This window comes from Nesoenas mayeri (assembly GCF_963082525.1).
Source record: "Nesoenas mayeri genome assembly, chromosome: 4".
NCBI classification, from domain to species: domain Eukaryota; kingdom Metazoa; phylum Chordata; class Aves; order Columbiformes; family Columbidae; genus Nesoenas; species Nesoenas mayeri.
This window is the reverse complement of record NC_137540.1, coordinates 50,495,212-50,514,097: the sequence shown is the minus strand read 5'-3', so window position 1 is coordinate 50,514,097 and position 18,886 is coordinate 50,495,212. Positions and strand designations below refer to the sequence as shown.

Genomic DNA, 18,886 nt, shown 5'->3' with positions numbered 1-18,886 from the left:
TTTTAAAGATTGGTGTGCTTTCTTTTTATAATAAAGATGATCAATAAGAAGCATTTTACTCTCCAATATTTCACACAAATGCTGCAAAATATGCAGAAAAGAACAGTAAGAACTACTCCGAACATGTAACTCAAGTGCAGTTCATTTTTATAGCTCTGTAAAGATAGTTTTCTTTGCCTCTATGGCAAAGAGAAACTTTACATTGCAGTTGTTTTAAAGAAAAAGCTAGCAGTAAATAGAAAAGTGAGTCACGGTCACATAAGATAAAAGCTGTTTCCACAGTGGTCTCATTCATATTGATCTGCGTATTTCAACTACAAAGGTATCTTTCTGTATTTTTGGACAACACATCATATTTTACTTCAGCTGAACAAAAATCTCTTTTCTTTTACTCTCAGTGACAAGAGAGTTACCAGCATAATCAGACACATAATAGTATCACCTCATTTGATTAAAGAAACAACACATATATATGGAATTATCTTCCAAGCATTAGTATTATAGAAAAGTTAAAGTAACAATATGGGAAAGTTTATTCCTTATACTAGAAAATAAGAGAATTCAACAGAGATGCAACTATGATTGCCTAGTGTAATTTCAATTAATTCTACAATGTTACGTACCAGTGGCCTGACATGACAGTATCGTGCATTTATAAAAATCAATTAAAAAAACCAACCAAACAAAAAAAACCAATAAACAAAAATTAAAATATTCTCAAAGAGCACCAATCAATGCTAAACATGGTCAACTTTTCCTTACCTCTCTTCTCTTTCACCCAACTTAGATAAAAAGTGGAAAATAAAGTGATTTTCTCCCCATTTTGTCAACCTACATATCTAAAAGCTACTACCTGTTGCAGCTTTTCTATTTTTTCTGCTGCTGAACTGTAATTACAATTGGATATCAGCTCAAATTAATACTTCTATAAGCAGTCCAAAATCAACCAATGTAGCTTCCAAACAAACTGCAATCTTCTCTGCTAATTCACGCAAACGGTCTCACTGCTTTTGCAGGATTTGTGATGAAATTGTATATTAGACTGTTGTTGTGGTTTAACCCCAGACGGCAACTAAGCACCATGCAGCCACTTGTTCAATCCCGTCCCCCCCGCAGTGGAATGGGAAGGAGAATGAAAAAAAAAAAGTAAAACTCATGGGCTGAGGTAACGACAGTTTAATAGAACAGCAAAGGAGGAGAAAATAATAACAATAATAATTATAAAAGAATATACAAAACAAGTGGTGCACAGTGCAATTGCTCACCACCTGCTGACCGATGTCCAGCCTGTCCCCGTGCAGCAATCACGGCCCCCCCGGACAACTCCCCCAAGTTTATACACTGAGCATGATGGCGTATGGTTTGGAATATTCCTTTGGCCAGCTTGGGTCAGCTGTCCTGCCTGTGTCCCCCAGCTTCTTGTGAACCTCCTCACTGGCAGAGCATGGGAAGCTGAAAAGCCCCTGACTTAGTGTAAGCACTGCTCAGCAACAACTAAAACATCAGTGTGTTATCCATGTTATTCTCATCCTAAATCCAGAACACAGCACTACACCAGCTATTAGGAAGAAAATTAACTCTATGCCAGTCAAAACCAGGACACCAAAACAAGGGCAACCTAATGCCCTTTGGCTTCATACCTCATCTTTCACAGGATCTCATAAGCACTTTTCAGTTAGCCACAATGCTCATGCATCAGCATAAAATTTCCAGCAGAGGTTTAAGAATTCAGTTTTCTGATTTTCCCCATCCCTGAATTTAACTTGCAGTCCCTCAGCTAAGACAACGTAGCTTCTCTGATAATCTTGAAGCTGTGTGCCCCGGTCTTGTTAAAAACAAGTTTCTCTTTTAGTGAATTTTCCTTTCAGCTAAAGTTTTCTTTACTAACTGCACTTTTCTGAAAGCTAGATACATGTTTTGGTAGACATAGCAATGGAATGCAAGGTCACTAATAAGGATACGTGTCCTGCAAGAAGGGCAACAAGGAATGGCAAACTGAACAGGTGACTAAAACTGACCAATTAAGTATTCCATCCCATTCATGTCATACATCATATAAAAGTGGGAGATCACAAGAATCTCATCCCTTTTCCCTATTGCCAACATTAGGAGAGGACTTTGCGAGTGGTCCCTGCGAACTGAGGCCTAGTGACAGACTGAATCCAGTTCCGGTCATCTGCAGAGTCCAATCCAGGACTCCTGGGTGCAGGCTTTGCTGCTGCTGGAGCAGTGCTGGTCTTCGCCAGGACTTTCAAGATGAGTTTTGTATATTTTGTATTATTTTATCTGTTTTATTAGTAGCATTAGTAAAACATTTTTGATTTTTTCCAACTCTCTCTCTCTCTCTCTCTCTGTCCTTCTTTTGCCTTCCAGTCACCTGTACTTAGTGGGAAGGTGGGGATGCTAGAGGAGAGTTAGGGGAAAGAGGAGGTTAACAAAGCATCTGCCACAGTTTGTCACCCTGCAATCAAAACTTGACACTGTGTAAACCTTTCAGTTCTACCAACCAATACTGATATCCCAAGGCAAGGTATTCTAAACTGTCACTAAGAAAATATTTAAACATATAAAAGATTAGCTAGGTAGTTTATGCATTAGCAAGCACTACCCACATGGCTTCAGAACAACATATAATTGTATTGTTATGGTGTTCAATTACATTCTTGCACACATATGTAAATATTCAAATGTGATATTTATCTACACAAATGGTCAAGTGATGCTTTAAGTTTAACTTCAATTTGCTTTTCTGCTGTTGGTGATGGGGGACACATCCCTGTACCCTGAAACTACTTCACATCCATGTTCAGCACATGCATCTGTCCATTAAATTAAGTTTTCAATTGGTTTGATTTTGAGGGAACAAGGAGGGGGGTGGGGGGGGAAGAAAAAAACAAAACCAAACCCCAAAGCCTGTAAGGGGGCCCATTATATTGTCTGTGATACAGCTGACTTCAAAGACAGTTCACATTTCCTTTCTCTGAACAAAGTTCTGACAGGAGGCCCCAGAATATTCAAACTTAAGTGATCTGAAGCTCTCCATTAGTTGTTATAATTAAAACTGACATGAAGACAGAAGTTATTGTGTGATACAACCTAAAGACTAGCATAAAAATACTAATCTTCAATAAACCACTAAATTGATTTTACAGGAAACAAATACTGAATATATCATTTTATGCTAACTTTTTTAATATTATGAAATAGAGACAAGGGAAAGTAACACAATATATTAATAGAAGAGATGTTAACAGATCTCAGTCAGATAAATTACATCAGCACTTCAGTGTAGACTAAAACCTACTATATTACTGTCAGTGTCTGAATTCAGTTTTGTGCTGTTACTATAATAACGCAAAGGTGACATTTCTTCCCTCCTCTGCAGTTTTCTTGGCAAACAGTATAGGTACATAATCTATGCATATTAAGTTCTGTTAAACACAGACTAACATTCGAGGAAGAATAGCTACCTAAAGCCTGATTGAGGTATATTAAATATTGAGCTGTTTCAGTCATTATAGACCATGAGCCATGCAACCATCACAACAGCGACTCCAAACACTGGCAGCATAATGAGGTTCTTGTATTTTTGCCATGATGATTGTTCAACTTCTACTTCATCCTTTCTTCTCTTATTCTTTCTTCGTCCTTTTAATCTGTTTTCAAAAGCTTCCAGTTCAGCCTAGATGAAGAAAACCAGAAGCCGTTAACATTTGTCAGAATTAAAGCCAAATAAATATGCAGATTTTAAACATTCCAAAGACCATTTATAAAACAACTGACTGCCAACAGAAGTTCTATATCTCTTACTATATCCCATGCCTACAAAGCACTTTGCTTCCAAGTATTAAACCATTGTTTAGTTTCCTACAAAAAACAAAACCAAAAAATGCAACCAAATGAAGTTTTACATTAGTTTAAATCTGGGTATGTTAGCCAAAATGAGATTGTTATTTCCATGAAATATGTCAAAGATACATTACTTTTACTATTAAAGAAAAGCCCTTGTAAGTATTTAAGCTATTACAACAATGTATGTAAGAGCACAGGTCGAAATCTTCAAAGACAGACCCCCACAACAAGGATGTGCTCTCTGCTAAAAATGAATTAATAAAAATATGAATACATAAAATATGATATTTCCTCCATTCTGTATATTTTGCCTGCTCCATTAAATTTTAGATAAAGGGCTATAATCTTAGACATGCACAACAAGATTCCATTTGTTAAATGTTACAACCTACCTATGACTGCAGCTGGTACATAGCATTCTTCAAAAGAAAGCACATGCCCTTGGACCCCAAAATTAAGCAAAGCAACTTAAAAAATAAGAAGAATGCCAAGCTTCCACCCACAACAGCAGTTTCAGGGTAATGCCTGGAATGAACAGTAGGATCCTCTGATCCCTGTTCCTCACACCCCTCCATATCCTTTTGAAAGGGTATCAAGAGAACAAAGACAAAACTGATTTTAGACTACAAAGCTTCAATAAAACTGGAATCAGGCAGCCTGGAACAAAGAGCATAAGACTGGGATGAAGGTCCAATAAGGAGCCATCTAGGAAAATCGGAAAAGATAGTTTAAAGGAGAGCTGAGACAGACTGAAACCAGAAAAGGTCCGACAACTATCTGGATTTTTGGGTAGACTTGTCAGCTACTAGAGAAAGCATGGGATGAGGAGCCAGGGAGCAGAAACACTAGAAGACCTGAAAGAGAGAAGAGAGATGGCAGCAGCAGAGTGCAGCAAGTCGGGACTGGCTGGGCAAAAGGTGTAAGACTGAGCTGAAGCAGAGGAAACATGGCCAGTGAATAGATACAAAGCCAAATGTAACCATGAGAGAAGATAAATCTAAATCACTGTGGCTGCAGTGCTGCCAGGAAGAGGGGCACTAAGACAATAAGGTGGGTGCATTAGAGAAAGAAGAATAAGACTGTTTTGGGAAATGAGCAGAGAAGCAGCCCAGTAAATATAATTTTCCTTTGGAACTCAAGATTGCCTGATGTCTGGTCTTCCTCTACTGACAGAAAATATTTGCCAAGAGCTTCACAAAGTGAATCTTACTTCCCTTCTTGTGCCAGATCCCACTGTTAGCAGGAGAAAGGGACTCATTTTGATGTCTATTCCTTTGTACCCAGTAAAGGCAGAAATTGTTGGCATTTCTCTAACAATATAGGATAGAAGTTCAGACAAAGTTCCACATCCTGCTATTTGAAACAAGATTACTTTAAACTAGCTAATCCTCCTTTAGAAAAGCAAAGTAATGAAACAGTTTTTCAAAATCCAAAAATCCAAATGCAGGTGCAGAGTTCTTAAGGTTTTATAGAAAATATGTCAGTATTTTATTTTACACAGACACTAAATAAAATTTGAGGCTTCTATATATACTTGTGAGCTGTAAGTGAAGAGTGCTTCACGAATTGCAGTAACCTGAACTAAAATATAGGGCTCGAACAATTATATAACAGGTACTGAATTGCCTTCCTAGTGATCTTTATAAAAACTGAGCTAAAAATAAATACATTATAAAAAACAAAACATAGAATGAAAAAATGTTCATGGGCCCAAAATACAAGAAAGAAGCTATCACTATGTTTGAAAAGCTACCTATGGATTTTATGTGACTATCATAATTCCCAAAGTGTCACCTCAATGATCTCTGAACAATAAAGTAATGGTTGTGGCCAGTCTTCAAACTACCTTAATTTTTGAAGGTTCTCACTCTAAATAAAGCTAACTTCCTTGTGTAAAGACATATTAAAAGTAAAATGAAATGCATTTATTTAAACTGTATCCTCAAAACAATTTGATGTGAGACACCATCTAATTTAGTATTGCTCAGGTACCAGCTTCCTCTCCTTCACGTGTTATTCTCTGTATTCTTCCCACACTGGAAGGAATAGCAACCCCAATGGAAAACATGGCCAAATGCATGCAAATAACAGTGACTATACAGATAGAAAGCATATATTGTGAAGTTGTAGGTCTTGTATTTTATAGGGGGGAGGGCACTTTCATAACTTCTAAGGAGCTGTTAAAACATTTTTCTTTCTAAGAAAAAAGGAAACAAAATCTTTCATACAACTCTTTAAATTAGAATTCAGGTTTGAGACCTTGACTTTCAGTATCGAAACTCTTGACTACTACCAGTTACCTCAAAAATTTACCCAAGTCTTTTACACTAGAGTGGGACAGAGAAAGCGCTTGATCTGAACTGTTAAATAATCAAAGTACTGATTCTTCCTCCTCCTCCAGCAATTCTGAAAACCTTGGCCTCACATGGTGCCTTTGAATTAGAAGCAGAGGGAAATTTTGGCTGCTGGGCCATGATGAGAAGCCTAATCAAGCTGTTTCCCTTCTACTAAGAAACAAGTGATTCCATCTGTAAATGATATTAGCAGAAGCTGCTACCAAATACAGCAAATAGCAAATACCAAAATACAAATGTGCAGACTTACCAGAGCACTAACTTGTCTGTATATAAAGGACTTAATGAAGTATTAATCAAAACAGGTCTTGGGAAGCTGTAACGGATGAACTGTCTATATAAAAATGTGCTAATGAGAGATTAGGAAGGTGGCAGAAGATGCAAACGTTGGTCAGAAGGGAGCATACTCAACAAATATATATTCTTAATGTGATGTCCTCCAATTTGCATCACCAGATGGCAGATTATGAGATCAAACTGGAAGGGAATAAATTTTAGATGAAAGGCTGCAGTAGCTGAGGTTAGTACTGGTGTGCAATTCTAGAGCCTATTTATTAGTTACTGTTGTCCTACTTTTTAAAATTGGTTTTGTCCTATTTTTTTTTTACTGTTGTTGTCCTAGTGTTTGTTATTGTGCTATATAACTGGCCACTCTTAATTAACCTTTTAATAGCCTTGATTATGTATAGGTGACATCTTCAATCTCTGAAGCTGCATCCATCACAAAACACGTATGCAAAAGCAGTTGCCATATGTTGCACAAGGGTACTGCTGGACTGTAACTGTGAGACTTAGTGGATGTACAAGCTGGAAGCAAAAACAATTGCTGCTGAGCAATCAAGACAAAAATAATGTTGCGTACTATGCTGGTGGAGGGAATCTGCTACAGTTTCAGAGGATCCTCATTACTGAGACTTTACTAGAGGGACTTACGGGATATTGAGGCAGAAATCATTAGTAACTGGGATACCTTCTGGAATGCATGACAACACAATCGGTGCAAATACAAACACCAGTAACTTTGAGTTTCTAGCTCTAGAATTGTAAGCATGTTCCTCACAAGTGTATGTGTCCATTAGTACACTCCAGTACTTAGCTTGCAGACCCATCAGCTACAGATGACCTCTAACAAATGTTTCACACATCTATATGCAAGATACCCTTCCCGACTTATGTCCCACAACTAACATTTCCAAGGTTAACTCAGAAAACAAGAAGAATCAGATGAAGGATTTGGGAGTTGTATGAGGGAATATGTGACAAACGTTGTAGGCAGTTGAGGCATGAATATAATAATAAACATTACAAGATGATCACAAGACAGTGCCTGGTCCCCTGGACAACAGGTACAGAACTGCATGCTTTTCCTGCACAAGGAGTAGACACACTCCCCTTTGAAAAACAAAGGCATTGTTCCTAGAGCATTGGTTGGTAGAGTTAATGCTGTAACAAAGTCTCTAGGCAACTAATCAAAGTATACGTAACAGAAGTTGTGACCCACAGAGAAACGGTCTATCCTAATGAGACTGGGAGAAGAACACAAGAGGATGGGGTTTGTGAGGAAGCATCCCATGTCCCCTTTCCAGCAGGGAGTGAGCCAGTGCTCTGCGACAGAAACGGAGTGTAACATGCTGGTATAACCTAATACATAACTGTTGTGATAACTGACTAACAGAAGAGTCAGAAAGCACATGCTGGGCTTCGAATATGGTCTGGTGTCACATGCTCATGCATATGTGCATGAACTGTCAGGGAGAAGCACGTTAAGGCTGCAGCCTCCAGATGACAAACCTGACCCAGCCATCACCACCAACCACCCTCACGGTTAGTGCCTGAGATACGATTAGTATTAGTGTCTCCAGGCAGGTGGCACAAAAGCTTTTTGGATTACAATACTGACAACATATGCTCACCAACAACAGCAATTACAGTAAATACACGTTTTCCTCCCTCCAGAGACCTTGAAGAACAAAGACTCATTTAGGCTTCCTCATTCTTTCATGATGGGAGGGAGGAGGGAAGCTTCACCCAATATTTAAATCTCTATGGAGGCTCTTCAGCAATTCTGTGTGGTTTATGCATTATGAAGTGTTCAATTACAATCAAGAGTACTTAGTATTTTAAAAATAAACTATACTATACACAGTTACAGTCATGCAAGATTAAACCAACTAATTAATATTTTGCATAAAATTATGAAAACTGTTTGGAAAAATGTGGACTTTAACCATTATAAATCATTCACAACACACGGAGTAAGATAACAGCTGACAGGAATGACTGTGCATATCACATTGCAAACTACACATCTTCAGTTGCATGCAAATTAAATGATTTACTAACCAGAACAAAGTGGGGAGGAAGTAAGTGAGGAAAAAGAAAGGTTGATACCTGTTGTCTTCGTTTTTCTTCCTCAATAGCAGCTTTGGCTTCTGCTTCTTTTATCTGTTCAGACATACAAAGTGATAAGCAACTGTTGTAAACAGCAGCTAAACCTATTTTCTTAGAGTCATAATCACTCCTATAGAATGGTACTAACCAAACATCAGCAAAACTTTCATCAAGCGAGATCTTAACTTATATTACAAAATATTCTCAGAAAAAGCTGCATCACATCACATTTGGAAAACATGGAACATACAATGGCTACAACAATGTTATAAATTGAACTTCTGATTTCAACTTGACAAGTTCAAGTGACAAATATAAAACCCAAAAGGAACAGTTTGTTCACTAACAACCAGGAAAATTCCTAGACAGTTATTCTAAGTTTTCAGCAACTTTATCCTCAATCCAGTACACTTCACACATACCAATAATTCCTATGTAAGTATATAATTTACACACACATATTTCATTCCAAGTACTTAAAATATTCACTGACTACTAGAGTAAAAGGAAGCCTCTATATTTGTACCAAATATGACATATAATAATAATGCATAATGAAACTGCTTTCAACCTCTCGGTGTAATGCAATCTAAATGTAATTAAAAATGCTCTACCATCAGAAAGCCCTATGAAAAGAAGTAATGGGAGTTACAGTTGATATTTCTAGATAAATGTTTTACAGTGTTCAAGAAAGCAAATCAAATGCTAGAAATTATTAATAAAAGAATGGTATAGAAAAAATATCAATATGTAAACACATGATACACTTGAATCTCAGCTCCTGCATTCAGTTTTGGTCCTGCAATAACAAAAGAATGTAAATCCTGAACATATACAGAAGACAACAGGATGGAGTTGCTTCCATCTAAAGAGATGCGTAACTAGGATTCATCAGATGGCTAACAAGGCACAAAATCCCAAAGAATGTGTAAGATGCCAAATAAGGATAAAACATCGATAATTATTTTTCATAATACAAAAGCAAAGTCATAAAATGAAATTACAAGGAAGCTGGTTCATAACAGAAGGCAATATTCTACTCCCACAGAGTCTTTGGCTAAATCTAGAATGTTTGTAGATGCCAAAAGTTTATGTCGACCAAAAAACAATTAGGCGTGCTACCAGAAGATAAATCCAAAGACCATTAAACAGAAAGACACCAGCTGAGTCTCTGAAATTGCCATAGTCAGAGATCACTACAGTAATAGTAACAACAGGAAGTGTAAACTGGGGAAGAATATGTGTCTGCCTTCTTGTATACATTTCTTGGACCTTTAGCACTGTGGCCACTGAATCACTGCCTTAGAAAAGTCAGATGTAAAAATCTGATTAATAACTTGAAATGAAAAACAGTCTTGATCATAATAACCGGACGATTTGCATACTAACAGTAACAATAATTTACTAAATATGGTTTGCACAGGTGGAATTTGTTCTAAACAATTTGCAATTCAAAAGCTCTTGATGACTAAGGAGAAAGCACACTAGTCCATGCTTTAGCACACTGCAGCTCAGTGTGCATTGAGGACAGGGTAAACAGAACAGTCCTATTTGCAGATTTTCAAACAATTTTTTTAATTGCCAAACCATATAACAAATAAAAGCATTATTGAGAATTTCATTAATCAAGACACAATGTCAGAGTCTCTCTTTAGAAGAGCATATAAAAGACCTTTCTGGCCATACACACCTGACATCAGAAAGTCTGGTGTGGAAAAAACCGCCCACTTATCCTCCTGGCATTCCACTGCCATCTAAAGGCAGAATTCCAACTCCAAAAGAAAAAGTGAGCCACAGCAACAGGAGAGCTTCTTTTTACAATGATGTGGTCATATGTGTATAAGATACATAGGTATCATATACGTAGGTAGAGGGAAGCAAAACCATTATAATCACAGTATGGAGAAACATTTCTAGAACTATTTCTTCAATAAAATGTCCAGTAAAAGATGAATTCAGTTTCTCAGAAGTGCATACTCACTAGGTGCTATACATGAAGAGTTTCATTAAGAGTTAACACACTTTGGTTTTGGAAAGTGATGGTTGTTTTGCAACTGTGCAAACTAAGTTTTCTTTGTAAACATCTGCTGTTTTTAACAGATTTTTTCCAGTCTTGAAACATTAAACAGCAACTGACATAATAAATTACTTTCGTCAAGTGCATACAATAATAGAATATTCTAGTGCGGCATTTACAAGTCAACACAGGCTACAAAGAAGTGCCTGCTAAGAATTTAAATAGAACTTTAGAAGTTGATATCAAAAGCCCCAAACAATTAAATCTATGTTCTTCTGTGAGCACGGTACACACAGCCAGGTTACGCGACACAGTATGTCTGTGGCATTGCTTATAGCAGAAACTTGCAGCCATTTGCTCATTGTGTTAGACCATTCCTCCCCGTGGATTACAATGTCAGGGGTGAGAAACAGGAACTAGTATATCCTGAAGTCAAACAGCAGCTGACACTGTGCTCACTGCACCACAATGGGACACGTTGCTGCATCCCAGCTCATGGAGTCGCTTGTGAATTCACCTCATGCACTTCATGTCCTATGAACTTATCTCCACACTCCTACTGGAACTGTTTGCTATGGTCGGGATTTTCTGAAGGCATATCCCAAGAGGCTTAGCATTTGACCTGCTTGCAAATTTGCAGGATTTGGTATACGTGGTACTTGCTAGAACTTGCCAGTCAATCCTGTAAGTCTGAGCAGAAACTGACAAAAGTCAGCTTTGGCCACCGAGTTTTTGGGCTACGCATTTATTACATGTAACACTCGATAAACACTAAGCAATTTATGCACCAATTCTTTTTTTTTAATGTTTTATAAAAGGCTTATAAGAGCAAGGTTGATATTCCGTCTCTCTGGGTGATAGCACGCAGCATTTTCTTTACTTCATAAACAGCAGAACTAGGGAGAAGTCACATTTGCAGCAGGCTAAAAACCTACACTGCTATTGCTGAAAACTCTGCGTTCTTCCGGTAGAGGGTAACTAATAAGGTGTGACAGGATTACACGCTTCATGATGGGCAAGTTGAGCATTCAGTGGCTGCAAAACTTTCACAGGAATGAGCAGATCTAACAATGCCCTGTGAAGCGCCCTGGCCCTAATCCTACAGCACTGATCAAGAGCAATGACGATTTTATCATCACTGACCATCATGTTTCTCAGAAGAGGAAAAAACGTGTTCTAACAAATAAAAACAACAACAAGAACAACAACAAGGAAAAAAACAATGTTGTTTTAACATAGTATTTCACTGTGTTAACTAACACTGTCAACAAACACTGTAATTCTCCCCCTAAGCCAAACGCATGTCTGGAAAAGGAGCTGTTAATAAACAGCATATCTACTTATGTTGTATTTTTTGCTTGTATTGCCTTGAAAAATAATTCTGCGTTCATTTTTTCCTTCTTTTCTTGAAGCACTGAGAAAAAATCATAGCTACAATGGATACATTACCTCAGATGCTTTCCGTTTCATTTCCTTGCATAATGCATCACATTCCAGTGAAACTTGGCCATCTTCTATCTTGCTGCACTGTACTTCCTGTTAAGTATAATTTGGGTCTTTTAGAATAGTTTCCTTATATAAAATTTTAGTTATAATGTCCATTTCTTTGTGAAAATTATAAAACATTCTTATTTAGTAAAACACTGGTTACATAGAAATAAAGCTCACGACGAAACATTATTTGAATCTGTAATTCTGTATGAAATTGTCCTTTTATCTTTTCCTTCTTTCTGAAAAGGTAAGCTGAAAGCAAGAATAAATCAAATAGTCCAGTTTAATTTCTCCTCTATCCTCTTTACTCTTGTTTACCTAAGAGAAAGTAAGATAACCTTCTGAACTCTGGCAGAAAGAGCTAGCATTCAGAGTCTCAGCAACCTCATATACATTCTCTTAACTGGCTGAAATTACAGGGCAAGGTCTGGTCATGGAGAAAAAAAAATAATTCTCACTCATACCTCCTCCCCTCTCCCTAATATTGAAAACAAAAGAAAAAGAAAAAAAAAAAAAAAAGGTGGCTGTCTGTAAGCAGAGATCATTCAATTTGAAGCACTTGTTCTGCACATGTCATCTTTTCTCTTGCTGAACATCCCACCTGCAAGACTTTTGGTTGCACAAGACATTTCTTGAAGAAGCTGAAAACTCTGGGGAACTGCAACCTGTTTGGAAGGCTCAGAAGCTAAGTGGGTCCAGAAAAATAATTGAAGCACCTTTTAATTAAGCCAGATAACAATTTGTTGTTGTTGAGTCATTATTATTTACCAGGACTTCACATCAATTTCTGTTCTTCCTCTTATAATGCTATATAGGTATAATAAACTTGTTAAACTACTTTGTCCCTTATCTTTGTTAGAAGCTTAGGAAGCTGATGCCTGTACCTGCTTTTAGGTTTGCAGAGAACCATAACTGATTACATTAGTTATGGATTCACAAAATCTGGGCTTGTTCTAACTTACATAACTATAAACTTTCCAAATATCGTCACCAAAATGTTTGTTTGTTTGTTTTTTCCTCAAATTACTCCATGTCATCTGACTGTTCTCCTGAATGAGCTACAAAAACTCAAGTGTGCTTGAAGACAAAGCTATTGTAAATCAGGTAGCTAACAGATTTTAGAATAGTGAATCTTTTGATATTGCAGCCCAGATCTTCAGCTGATGTGAACTGGTATATCTCTAGTAGAATAACTGGACCTGCCTGCACCAGAGACAATGCATCCATATAAGGCTAGGAACATGCAAAGAAAACACATTGTTTTCCAAACTGTAACTTAGAAATTCACCTTTTTCAGTCTCTTACAGTGACATCGGAGTTTGACCTTCTGGCTGCAGTTCAGAGGGCAGCTACCTGAATGGCAAATCTCTTTACACCGGTGACCACAGGGCAACTATAAAGAACAGAACACACAAATAAAACATTATAAATGAATGAATATCATCAATGAATAATTGTAAAACTACAAAGAATCTATGAACTGGTTTTATTTCAGACACAGCAGCTTAACAGAAAACTAATTCAGCTTATCAGTTTTTCCTCTGTGAAATAGTTGATTTTTTTTTTTTTGGCAAATGCCTTCTTGTTATTTACTCTATTTCAGTTTCTGTAGAATGAATTATCTTTTATTGGCACAATGTTCGGGTTTTGGCTGGGATAGAGTTCATTTTCTTCCCTGTAGCTGGTATAGTGCTGAGTTTTGGATTTAGTAGGAGAAGAATGTTGATAATACATTGATGTTTGGGTTGTTGCCAAGCAATGTTTTCAACATTTATAATGAAAATATTATCACTCAATTATTAAGAACTGAGATACTGATTTAAATATGTGGTTAGCAAAGTAGCAGTGCTCCCAGCATTATATTAAAGAACAAGAAAGCAAACCATTTTTTTCAATTTCTGTTAAGAACTTGACTGAAAATATACCTTGCTTATATATGTACCTATAAGAAATCTTCACAAAAGTGATTTTTCATTTTCAATTACATAATCCAATACTGTTAATAACTAAAAGTGGAATATCACATAAGACACGCAATTAATTTATAGAGGCAGCTTTAAATCCACCAACTATTCAAAATAGTATTTGATATTGTTCTTCATAAAAGAGCGAAATTTCACCTCTTCACCATCAAGGGATTAAGACAATTTGGAAAATACTGTGAGACATACAATTTTAAGACATTTTTTCATATTTATTAAAAACTGAAAAATGCATACATACTACATCACTGCACCCACAAGAATAAGAATGCTAAATAAGATAACTACAAAATCCAGGTGTGAACAGTTCTTGTTGATTCTCGGAAGTTGATTGGAACTGGCTCAAGCTCTCAGCTAGTACCGTGAAACACACACCTAAACAGAATACAAAACTTTCCAACAAAAATTATGGAACAGACACACATATTTTCATGTCCCTGCCAGTCACAAACTATTATTACGCTGATAGATACTTTGCAGTTTAGGCTCATTTTTCTTAGTGAATGTCTAGGCACATTTCACACAGGACTAACAGGAACCTCTAAGTCATCACGTTCAGTCCTAAAGCCCAGTTCTCCTAAAGGCAGGCGCCTCCTCTGATGCCCTAGCACTGGGTAAAGCCTTGCCATGAAAACAGTCCCCCATTCTGCCCCCACTTTCACTGTTTTGCTACGGAGGCTGTTCCAGGAACTCTCTATAAGATGCAAGAGCTTTCCTAAATCTCCCACATTTATTCTACACTAGTTTAAACCCTTTAGGTCTTATCCTGATACTGAAATATTTCTCTGCTGTCCTTTCATAAAAGGCTCTTTATTCCCATACTATTTCCTTCATAGAATTTCAACCAGTTTAAATCAGTGTTTCTTGAATACAGTAGCCAGAACTGCATGTAATATTCCAAATGACATCTCAGCAGGAAGGACTCTGTGACAATGCCTTAATTGCACCTTATTCTTAATAGAATATCTTCCCCAATACATCTTCAGCTCTCATTTGCATTTCTCTCCATGCTGTGACAATAAGAATTTCTGCTGTTTCCTGGGAGCTTATTATTAGCCTTGACATGCATGGTCTTACTTTTTTTTTTTCCTGTATCTAATAACATGCCCCAAATACATGTGTTCTGCAGATGCATTTCCTCAGTTGTCACGTACTGGTAACACCCCATAAATTTTCATCAGAAAATTCCAATATTTTTTGGTGCAAATGTCATTACTGAAAACAATGCAAGGTCAGGCGTAAATCCAGTTCTTGGGAAAATGTCCTTACTGTTAACATCTCTTGGTCCAACTTTTCATTTAGTAAAATAGTAAAATACAAGCAGTTGTTTCCTTTAGCCCACCTTTATCCTTGTATTAACCCTCTTCTGGATCTGAACTAGCTATTCACTAAGTGGCGCTGACTCAATTGCTCTGATGAAGCCTTATGTAGCAGATCTAATCAATTTCCTTTATCTGGAGGGGAAAAAATATAAATCGGTCATCTTATCAAAGAAGGAATTTAGGTTTGTTTTTGCATTTTGCCTCATTTTGAAAGGATGAGAGGAGAAACTTGTCTTTAAGCTTTGTATGCTGCTGACGTCGGACTACCAGCCAGAACACAGAGTCTAATAGCTGAGGCTGCTCACCAGTGACCACCATCTCTGCAAAATCAATTTGCTACTGTATGACCTCTGTGCAGCAGAGGGTCCTTCTCCCTACCCAAAAGCATCATACACAATAACACGATCTAGTCACATCTGCAAGTGATCCCATGCTGACCACAACAATCCAGGACTAGAACTATTACTTCCAGCTTACTCTTCCATAATAATTAGGTACTTTTCCATTATTAGTGTTAAAGCCCAAATAAACAGCCTTATAACTGACAAGTCAGAGCTGCAAATTCAAGGCAGTGGCTCTCTCCTCAACTTCCAGGTGCTACTGCAATAAAATTCTTACATTACGTTCCATTAGAGCAAAATGTGCATAGCACAGAAATATGTTTAATCCAATACTGAAATCCAAATTTACACATTTGGATCTTTGCATAGAGCTACACAGTTCACATCCACAGAGACACAGGACAAGAACGAAGCTGACAGTGTAACTTCCTTTTTACTCACTCCAATGCAAAACCAACATTAAAAAAAAATAAAAATCAAGTGGAACAGTGAAACGAGTGGCAAAACATTACCCCGCAATCTCAGAAAACAAAAGCAATGTTACTGCTGCTTCTGCTGGATAAATAATGTAGTGGGAAGGGATTTTTTTTTTTGCTTGTTTTTAAGCGTCTGTGCTGAGCTACTTGGGACTAAAACAGAAAGCATATGCCCCTTTAGATCTCTTTCACCGTAAATGATCTCTTGTCAATAGCTTGTGGACTAAAGACTACTAAAAACAGGCTGTATGTTTGACATGGCAAGGCCTTTAAAAGAAAAGGATTTAATCCACAGCCTTGAAAACAAATCAGAAAAATCCTACAAATATTTTCCCCATAGGCAATGCATTTAGTTCTTCACTTTGTCTGACGATTATAAAAACCATCAACATTTATGGAAGCTTAACTGACCTGCACTAGAAGGTAATAAACACAACCTTTTAATACACACCTGATAGCAAGGAAAATAACCCACTAATAAAGAAACTAATCCCAAAAGCTAAGTACAAAAGATGAGTTTATCACTTCCTAGCAAAGGAGCAGAAACCTCAGTTCAAAGGGTGGCCCTGCCCCAGAGCTCTTATGAAAACCTCCACTGCTCAAGCCAGACATTGAGGAAAATCCTCTCACTATGGACCAAAGCCGTGCATTTTCCCTTTGAAATTAAATTTCTGCAACCCATATATATTTTTAACCTGTGTTTACAGACTTCATTAAGCATTCTAGCAGTAAAATTTATTTCATTTATTTAAAAAAAATGCATACTCTTTAAATGTATGACACCGTCCCTCCTGCACTATCATGTTAAAATAAATTTATCACAATGGGGTCCCATTTTTCACATCAAGACAGTAGCAGAATACACAGCAGAAGTACAAAGTACGGTTGTTTTGTCAGAAGATACTAATTAGATAGAATAAAATGTTAAACACATACCCAAAGATACTGATATGAATACATAAATGATGAAAACTGATAGACTGTTAGAACTTCTGTATAAGAATTGTCCCAAAACATCTGCAAACATGATCATGAGAATTTAATCACCCCTGATTAAAAAAAAAAAAGTTAAATTTCCTTCAACAGGATATTTTGTTATTGCTACCAAACAAAAGAAAGAGCTTTTTAATTAAAGCATCTCATCTAACAGCTGTGGCTATATCAAAGACTTTGCTTCTCCCTAAAGCAGAAAGGAAATACGAGCTGTACTGTATAATACCAGAAGTCATTTTTATAGTTTCACACTGCCATAGCCAAAACAAAAAGCATGAAATCTTTCAAAACTTTCAGTTTCCTGCTGTGTTTTTTCAAGGCACCAAACAATACAATTGATTTTCACAATATCCAAATGTATCATGCTACCTTTAATTCTAATATGGTAGAAAACTGTCTACCACAATTTCCATTAACCAAAAAGAAAAACAACTCAAACCTTAGACTTCAGTAAAATACTTCACTCTATCGAACCTAAGCTGCACTCCGCTAAGCTTGGTGGAGTGACGGTGCACACTAATTTTTAGCAAACAGCAGCTTAACTCTGCTAATGATCCGAGGTCAGTTTCTGACATTGAATAAGAAAATTTTCATAAAATGCTAATTTGAAATTTACTTGAGACTGTCAGGACTTCACACAAAACACTTCGACTTTAGTTTTGTGCAGACATATTTGTCTTGTAAACTTTAAATGTTCTAAATTCAGTACTCTTATCCATCTTATCTTTCCAAGGCTAAGGTGTTCGTAAGTTCTTGTCATGAAGTCCCCCCAGTGGGCTTGATCTATATTTGCTGGGGAGGGGTGGTGGCAGTGGCAGGGCGATGTCTGTTCAGGCTGCTCCTTCAAATTGTGTTTATCAAGGATTCCCTCAAAGGAGAACTACCAGTACAATTTGTATTATGATACAGCTAGCTGATTTTCCCAAAGCTGCAGCCAAATGCTGCATACTTATAAAACAGACAAAATATCCCTAGCACTGTTCAATACTCAGAGAAAAAGGAAAAAATTTTTTAGGAAAAAAAAAGTGAAAAACCCCCATACCATACATACAAAGCTACTGAAATAGGATCTGAGGAAAGAAGGATGAACTGCAACACAAAGATATGAACTGCCTAATACTTTTGTGAAGCCAAGAGCTATTATCACAGGAAGGGAAGAACATGCATTTTTACATCATCTGCATTTACTAAAAGGATTTTCTGGATGGCAGAAGTTGCATAAAACCTTATTTTTCAAGCCACCTATAGGAATGAGAATTTTAGAGTTAAATAGATTTAAGCTTTATAAAAATAAAGTGAACTCTCTTGTCCTAAGCTTTCTTTCACATCCCTCTAAATTAAGTAAAAAAGACATCATCTGTGGAACAGGGCAGTTCTGAACCACAAGCTAGAATTCAAGACCACTAGCAGATGGATTTTAGATCCCAGACTCAGTCTTGGGAATATATCCAGAAAAATCAAAATAGTTACATTAATCAAAGTCAAAGATGAGATATGGAAAAAAGAATCTTTGAAGAAAGGCTCAAGTACAGGAACACGTAGTTCATATTAAGAGATTATAAGCACTCTTGAAAACAGAGAAGGAAGCCTTGGAGCAAATAAAGCCAAAGTAACAGGAAGAGAAATGAAAGGACAGAATTAAGAGGTAACTGGACAATGAAATAATA

General features: G+C 36.9%; 1 protein-coding gene across 2 annotated transcripts in view; it reads right to left on the bottom strand.

Annotated features, from left to right (window-relative positions):
* Positions 1-1,161: 1,161 nt before the first annotated feature.
* NFXL1 (nuclear transcription factor, X-box binding like 1) overlaps positions 1,162-18,886 on the bottom strand; it is a 48,826-nt gene continuing 31,101 nt past the window's right edge. For both annotated transcript variants that reach the window (XM_080344283.1, XM_080344284.1), the window contains exons 19-22: positions 13,394-13,498; positions 12,064-12,150; positions 8,598-8,651; positions 1,162-3,682 (exon numbers count right to left, since the gene is read on the bottom strand). In XM_080344283.1, the coding sequence (XP_080200409.1) occupies positions 3,509-3,682; positions 8,598-8,651; positions 12,064-12,150; positions 13,394-13,498 (420 nt within the window). In that variant the 3' untranslated portion in view covers positions 1,162-3,508. The remainder of the gene's footprint in view (positions 3,683-8,597; positions 8,652-12,063; positions 12,151-13,393; positions 13,499-18,886) is intronic.